Raw genomic sequence first — 8476 nt, forward strand, 5'->3', positions numbered from 1 at the left:
CTCATCCCCAGCCCTGCCCCCACCCCAGAGCCCACACCCCCAGTCAGAGCTTTTACCCGCCACCACACCCTCAACCCTCTGCCTGAGCCCTGAGCCCCTCCCACACCCCAAACACCTTATCCCCAGTCCCAGCCAGAGCCCTCATCCCCCTGCACTCCAACCCTCTGTCCCAGCCCTGAGCCTCTCTAACATCCCAACACCCCCAGCCCCAGACAGAGCCCTCACCCCCACACTCCTACTCTCACCCCGAGCCCTTCCCACACCCTAAGCCCCGCATCTGCAGCCACACCCCATAGCCCTCACCCCTGCACCCCATCCCTCTGCACTGCTCCCATTCACAAACTGCCTCCCTGGACCTGCAAACCCTTCCTCCGCACCCCCTCCCATCCCCAAACTCCCTCCCAGAACCTGCACCCTGCACCCCAATCCCCTGCCCCAGCCTAGGGCCTGCACCCCAGACCTCCTCCCTCACCCAAACTCCCTCCCAGAGCCTTGGGCAGGTGGGGGGTAGATTTTGGGCGGGGCGGGTTCTAGGCATCACCAACATTTCTACTAACCTGCCACCCCTGCCCCTCTTGGTCGGGAGTGGGAGGGAGAAGAAAGGATTTGAAGAGGGGTTTTGCATTTGCTAGGTGGGTGCTCCAGCCACTGAACAATGGTAGAGTCTGAGGGTGGGAGTCTTCAGTCTCTCCTGCCTCACTCTGAGCATGAGACCTGGCCCAGCACACAACCACCCAGAAGTGTTCCTCCTTGTTCTGGCTGTGGGACAGGAGTTTTTGTTCTTGCAAAGGAAATTCCCAGCAGTGCCTCCATAACTTCCTCAGCTGAACTCTGCACCCGCTGAGACTTTGACCATTATCTTCAATGATTGTGGTAACAGGATCCTAACTTTAAAGTGCTCTGTTCTATCTATCTATCTATCTATCTATCTATCTATCTATCTATCTATCTATCAATTGTAAGACAGTTCTGGGCAGATCCTCAGATTTCACAGCTCCACAGCGCTGCTGAGATGTTCCACAGCAAGTTTCCAGTGCATTGAATATCACCTCTTCTCCAACAGAAATTCATTAAACTGTATCAAGCACAAGGGCTAGAACTGCATAAAGCAGAGCTGTAACTTCAGAAGAAGCATTATCCAGTGGTAACTGGAGACTGGAGACCCGGGTTATATTCTCTGTTCTGGCAAACTTTCTCTATGCCTCAGGCAAGTCACTGCATTTCTCTGTACCACAGCCCCCATCTGTGAAAAGTCTCCATCTGACCCCGTTAATGTGCTGCCCACTTGTAAAGGAACAGCAAGCACATGGGCTGTTGTGAGTCAGGGATTCAGTAACCTGCAGTGATGACTTAGACCAGGAGAGCACTGTTTGCTGGCCAATCAGAACTGAGAACCAACTAACACTATTGGGTCCTGGTTAGACTCTTATCTGAGAACAGAGATGGGTTGGGCTTTTACCTTCAGATCTTACAGTAATAAAGTTACTGGCTTCACCAGAAACTCCAGTGTAGCAGGACAAAGGTTGTTTATAACTGAAGTAATTAAAAGGCAAGTTTCCATTTGGAGGATGAGATAGAAAATACAATGATTATTATGACAGCTATTGAGCAGTTCTCAAGGAGCAGGAAGCAGAGCCTCTTCAAAATTCTCATTGCCTTCAGCCAACTGGGCACTTGGAAACATGAGCCTGCTGCCGCCAAAACTGGCACACTAGGAGGGCTTCTTTGGGAGAGGATCTTTATCTCCAAACCATAATGTGGGTGTGGTAGGGACTGAAATCACACAGCATTCCTGTTCCTTTGCTACTTTCCCTTTCTATCTTGGTGAAGGCATCAAGAGAGACACATTTCACTTCAGTGACCAACAAAGAATAAATATCATTTTCGCAGAAATATGCAAGGAAAGACTGGAATTCATCTCTTCATCTCTGTAATGTTTTATTAAAAATTAATTTTGCAGCCTCATAACCGAAATAGTCACTGACAATGTAAGATAACTAGAGGAGAATGGATGAGGATTTTAGAAAACCTTGGAATACCAGGGAGATCTTAAAACTCGTCCAAAGCTTATTCCCAGGATGTATCAGGTAGGTGAAATCTGTCACTTAAATACCATCTCCCTTGTTCTTTGATATTTCCTAGTAATTATTCCTAACCTTGGGTGAATTATTAACTGCTAAATGATCCAATAATCCCAGGATTAAAATGTCTTACTCTGAATATAAACTTTGCTTTTTAACTATATATTCAAAATGATCTATGAGCTATTTTCCCCTCTCCTTTCATTGTTATTTAACACCAAACTATTGTGGTTATTTGATTTAAGAATTTATTTATTTCCTTTTCTATTTTATTCAAGAAAACTGGACCTGATCCTGCTCTCAATGCATTCAAAGGGAGATTTGTTATGAATTAACTAATTGTATATTTCTGTTTTGTAAAGTATGTTACAAACTCTTGCAAATCCAACTTTATGCGAAGTGTCTTTCTCTCTTGTTCCTTTTACTTAATAATTCTGTTTATGGGACTGAATCATTTTGCCTCTGATATGTTGAAAGAAAATAAATGGGTTAAAAAAAAACCCAATAATCTTTCTGTCTCACACACACACACAGTGTTTCTCATTCCTTAAAATGTTTTCTTCATTGATGGAATTACTACCAGTTTTTACACTGATCTGACTTCTTTTTTTAATGTGGATTTTTGAAGGGACATTCTAACTCCATAATATGAAAGGGTTCACTTAATAATGTATTTATTCCTTTTTATTTAATGTGTCCTCTTTAATGTTTGACTTTAATGTTAATCAGTGTGTTATGCTCATTATGATGAGTTTTTTCCCCCTCTTCTTTCCTATTGTCTAGATCAAGTTACAGTGAAGATGAAGATTCTCTCATTCTGCCACAGCTCCAGAGCCAGCTCCCCTCTCCCTGGGTTTATTGTTTTCTTCCTTATTTGTTATGTTCACAAGATGGAATCAGGTAGGAATCTGCCCTGTGTCTGCTGTTTCTTAGAGGATTTATTTAGGCCCCGAAGTGTCTTAAGAACATGCTTCACTCAAAGTCAATGTAACTGCTCACAGTGTGTAAACTTAACCACACAGCAAGATCAGCACCTTCATTATCCATTGTTCGCTCTGATTGTGTTGCTGCTGCTGGGTTATTTTATTTCCTCATGGAATAGTGCACACGTCTGTCTCTTCACACAGGCATTTTTAAGAGATTGTCAAGGATGCCCAAAGCATTGGATAGACACTTATCGAAGAGTTTAATAATGACAATAAATAATAAGAATAAAATACATAAATTAACTTAGTGGGTTTCAGATGTAAAAAAGATCAGAGCCCTAATTTGAGACTCCCATGTGCCCAAAAACAAGACAATCAAAATATATTGATGTCACATGACTTTTTAATTGGGCCTGTTAGCTAATATGTTAGATGTAATATACACCATATTATTAGGTACTATGTGCACGGTAGTGTTGGGAAGTTAACTGAATATATTATGCTCTTCCCATAATTCTGTTCACCGATATCAAGTATCCCACAGCACTTTACAAAGCTGAAGTTAGCATTCACCATAGAAAATAAGAAGTCTATCAAAGCCAAGATACATGACTGGTATGTCCTAGCACTGGTTGGGATGTACCTCCACACCTGCCTGGTATGGAAAGTGGTGTCCAAAACAGAGATAAGGAAAGTTAAAAAACAACAAGTTAAGGAGCTGGTGGGTTGGATCTTGGGTGACGTATAAAGTGTTTTCTCACTTGTGAATAGCCCTGGTATAAATATAAGTGCGTGTGGGGGGGGGGGGGGGGATGTGTGTATTTTTGAGGCACACCTTCTGTGTAAAGTGAGCATGGTGCAAAATAAGAATTGCTTCCCAGAACAGTAAGTTTATCTCCTTTTTGTAGTGCACTGTTTTGTCTTTAGCCAATAATTTTGGCTAAGTTTGGTTATTTGGTCTCTTGATCATATGAAGTACTGAACCATAATAATCCAACAATTGGCTCTAGCAATAGGGCTATATCTCAGAAATACCTTGGTGAAAGAACTACCAAATATGGCCCACTAACCCTACCCTTATTCCTGGTGAGGCCCAGCAAATTTCATGGCAATGTCAGTACGCGTGTCAGTTTGAGATCACTCAGAAAAATGGGCTGTTAAATAGTAAGCTTGTCTCAACTATACACCAAAAATGTCCATTACCATTTCTCTGCCTCAGTTTCTCTGGTGTGTGACTTTATCAGGGACTGAACACACCTGTCTTCAGCTTCCCACCCCATGTCAGCACTGCGTGCCTGTGCCATGCACTGAACCTACCAATTCTCCGCTCCCCTCTCTGTCCAGTGCTCTGTGCCTGGGCCATGCTCCAAGCTTGTCTGTTATCAGCTCCATGCCCCATCTCAGTGCTGTGTGCCTGTGCCATACACCGAGGCTGAGTGTTCTTATAACAGAGCCCCAGTCCTGCTGCCCATGAGCGCTGCTCTCACTTAAGCATTTAGGCTGAAATGTTCCATGCCGGGTGCCTGCTTCTGGCTGAACTTTCTGGAAAGTTTGTAAAAATGGAACCTGTTGGCTGTGTCCTTCATATCAAATTCCCACTCTCCTCTGAGCTGCTTTTGTTGTTCTTGCCCTGGTGCATTTTCCAGCAAAGTTCAGAGTGATTGGACCCCGTGCCCCTGTCACTGCCATCCTGGGTCAGGAAACTGTGTTACCCTGTCACCTGTCACCCCGGATGAGCGCTGCAAACATGGAGGTGAGATGGTTCCGCTCAGACTTTGTATCCTTTGTGCACCTATATCGTGATGGGACGGATCAGTATGAAGGGCAGATGCCAGAGTATCGGGAAAGGACAGAGCTTTTGAAAGCCGGACTCACAGATGGAAATGTTCCCTTGAGGATTCTCAATATCAGACTCTCTGATGAAGGAGAATACCATTGCTTTGTTCAAGACGATACTTTTTACGAAGAAACTATATTGGAACTGCTGGTAGCAGGTCAGTGGCACGTGTCAGTTTTAGCTTTGTGTGGTCTGCAGGCTTTGTTCTATCCTATTACAACAACAACTGTGACTTCCTGCTTGTGAAATGTTTTACAATACTGCAGTTTATGTAAATTTCAGCAAACAGCCATTTTTATACTTGGGAGAATATGCTAGAAACTTTCCTGACATGTTATTAAAAACATTTTCAGGACGGTCCAGGCACTTTTTTGCCCAAAGGAAATTCTTGATTGACTCCCAAAGGGGTCTTCAGTTAAGAGGGAAAGGACTTCTGGACACATATGACCTTTCAGTTGCTCTCCAGTCATTTCTAGGATGTGTGGGTATGGTGGGACTGACCGACTTTTATGGCCTTCTTATGGGTTCACTCTTGGTTGTTACTTAAGTGTAGTCAAAATCAAATGCAGCCTTCTTATTTGCTGAGACTGTATAATGGTGGTGCTGGGGAGGGGAAACTATGTATTTACCACTTTTAGACAAGACTGAGTATTTCTCCCCTGCTGCTTTGACACTGTAACCATGACACCTGTTAGATTTTTTTTTAAATAAACCTATCTATCCAATGCACTAATGATCAGATTTTCAAAAAGTTCAGATCTAATTCAAGTATCTAAATGAAGTGGTCATATGTCCAAACGTGCTCAGAACTCAGTTGCTCCTGTGTCGACAAGGGCGGCTCCAGGCACCAGCGCCCTAAGCGCGTGCCTGGGGTGGCAAGCCGCAGGGGTCGCCCTGCCGGTCTCCAGGAGGGCAGCAGTCAGGCAGCTTTCGGCGGCATGCCTGCGGGTGGTCCGCCGGTCCCACGGCTTTGGCTGCAATTCGGCGGCGGGTACGCCAAAGCTGCGGGACCGACGGACCTCCCACAGGCATGCCGCCAAATCCGCGTTACCAGCGGATGCCGCCGAAGGCAGCCTGCCTGCCGTGCTTGGGGCGGTAAAATACATAGATCCGCCCCGTATGTCGAGACAACAATATCTCCCATTGACTCAGTGAAATTATAGTAAATATTTGTTCATATTTTTGTGTGTCCCTGAGCACTGGGATTTCAGACATTCCAGTTTTCATTTATCCCTTTTAGTGACTACCCACATGAATTAGTGCATTCTCATGTGAGTAAGGGATCCACAAACTGTCCCTCATCCCTTCTGCTTTATTAATTAACATATGGAATTAACACCTTTATGTCTTTTCCCCCTTTAGGTCTGGGCTCTGATCCTCTCATCTCTGTTGAGGGTCACCAGGATGGAGGGATCCAAGTGGTTTGTCGATCAGCTGGTTGGTACCCAGAGCCTGAGGTGCTGTGGAGAGATCTCAGTGGGCGACATTTATCATCACTCTCTTTAACAACATCCCAAGGGGATAACAACCTGTTTGAAACAGAAACTGCTCTCATTGTAACAGAACATTCAAACCAAAACTTGTCCTGTTGCATTAGGAACACTGTTCTCAATCAAGAAAAGGAATCAGCAGTTTATATAGCAGGTCAGTTACCATCCAAACCCCACACTGAACTCACCATCACTAGAAACGAAACAAAACACAGGAAGAAAAGAACTGAAACATCTGTTTTGGATATTTCATAATCCATGCACAAACACAGAAAATAGTGTCTTTACAGGATTACATTTTAAGCAATTCTATTCCCTTAATTGTGAGTATTCAGACTATCAACATTTTGAATTTCATGTAAATTTAATTTTAAGTTCGACTTTCCTGATATTCTAGTGCGCGCGCACACACACACACACACACACACACCCTCCAACCTTTTTGAGAGGGAACTTTCACTCAATCCACTGATGCAGTAGGTTCCTGTAACCTTAAATTCACCTTAATGACTTTTTTGAATGTGATAAATTTTGTACTCTGGCTTGATTGTGATCTATAGAGCACTGTAAACCCACAGATATATATCCGCAGATATCCTCATCATTTTGGGAGGGTTGCAGATTGGATGTGGATGCCAATTTTGTATCCATGCAGGGCTCTAGTGATCTGTTCACTTCACCAACTTCATTACGTGTGTGAAATGTCACCTAAGTCATGTGATGTTGTTTTTACTGACATTCAATGGGACTTGCGCTCCTTAATTTACTTTTGGCCGGATCCACAAAAGGACTCATTTTACCCCTTGTCTACACACAAAGGATGGACTGATTAACTAGTTAATGGATGACACCTGCTTGTGTGAACATTTCTTGTATAAGTTTCAGAGTGCCCTAAATAGATTTAGCTTCAATCAATTCCTTATCAACTTCAGCTAAATGGAGATAGAGCACTAAGAAGCTGATTTATGGTTTAAGGTTTTGTTCATCAATTTATTTAAATTGGTGCAACACTCCTACGTTGTCAACTCTTGACCAATTTAAGAATGACCCCATAAGAGGGTTGCCCCAGGTTCACTAAATCAGAGCACATACCATGTGCGGAAAAGACATTAGGCACATTTGAAAATTCCATCCTGTTTAGATGACCGAATCACTGTGAACACAAGAACAGCAAATGGAAATTAGTTAATTTGCTGCACAAGTGTGCGGACAAATTGTGATTATGGTTTTTCCCAATATTAGGGGGTAACTGTGGATTTTTCAAAAATATGCTAATTAATCTGGCAGTTTCTGAATAATGCTTACTGCTAAGGGCCAAATTCTTTTCTGGTATAACCCTGTTAGAGTCAATGGGGTTTTATGGGCAGAGAATTTGCCTCTGATCTCTGTGGCCCTCTGAATAGCAATGAATCAAATCAGGGCTGTGTTTTCAAGGATAAATCAGTGGTAAAGCTGTGTTGATTGGAGCCATATTTAAAAATAGTTTCTGGTCTTTTGTGTAGTGTAGACATGGCCATTCTTTCACTCTTAGCTCACACAAATCCTACTGGGCACTATTTATGTATTTGTGTGAAAAAAAATCTGCTTTTAGTCGCCACTTCCAAACTAAGGCAAGCCCTGGGTGTTTTGTTTTTCAGATTCCTTTTTCCCGAGGGTGAATCCCTGGATGGTGGCTCTGAGTGTGATCCTGGTGGTTTTGTTTGGTTTCAGTGGCCTCACTGTTTATCTGTTTAAAATGAAAGGTAAATATCAGAGGGAGAAATATACTGTAAATAAAGTTTTTTTTCTAATAAATAAAGGCAATTTAGGGATTTAACATGAAAAGAATGTGTGATCTGCTGATCTGGTCTTAAATAAAGAAGAATGGATGTGAATTTATTGATAGAGGATGGGGGCAGAGGTGCAGAGGAGAGTCTGAGGCAATAGAACTGAATCGGATCATAGCAGATACATCTCTGTTCTGCTTGGTCCTCCATCTCCCTCTCGTCCCAGTTCTCAGGCAACTATTGCTTTCTGTGTCTGGTCCCACTTGAGAGAAGGTTCTGCAAAGCCTAGCCTCTCATATTTCACCTCATCTCTCTCTCTCTCTCTCTCTTTTTTTTTTTTTTTTTTTTTTTTTTTTTTTTTTTTTTTTTTTTTTTT

The 8476-nt window shown here is 42.9% G+C and overlaps 1 protein-coding gene across 1 annotated transcript; it reads left to right on the forward strand.

Annotated features, from left to right (window-relative positions):
* Nucleotides 1-2881: 2881 nt before the first annotated feature.
* LOC112120882 (butyrophilin subfamily 1 member A1-like) lies at nt 2882-8102 on the forward strand (the record flags this gene model as incomplete). The annotated part of the gene is made up of 4 exons (XM_026662682.1): nt 2882-2981; nt 4654-5001; nt 6207-6488; nt 7972-8102. Coding segments are annotated over exons 1-4 (861 nt in total), but the record flags the coding sequence as incomplete, so codon positions are not given.
* Between the last annotated feature and the right edge of the window lie 374 nt (nt 8103-8476).

This window comes from Terrapene carolina, unplaced genomic scaffold (genome assembly GCF_002925995.2).
Source record: "Terrapene carolina triunguis isolate 2854851 unplaced genomic scaffold, T_m_triunguis-2.0 Scaffold29500, whole genome shotgun sequence".
Classification (NCBI taxonomy): domain Eukaryota; kingdom Metazoa; phylum Chordata; order Testudines; family Emydidae; genus Terrapene; species Terrapene triunguis.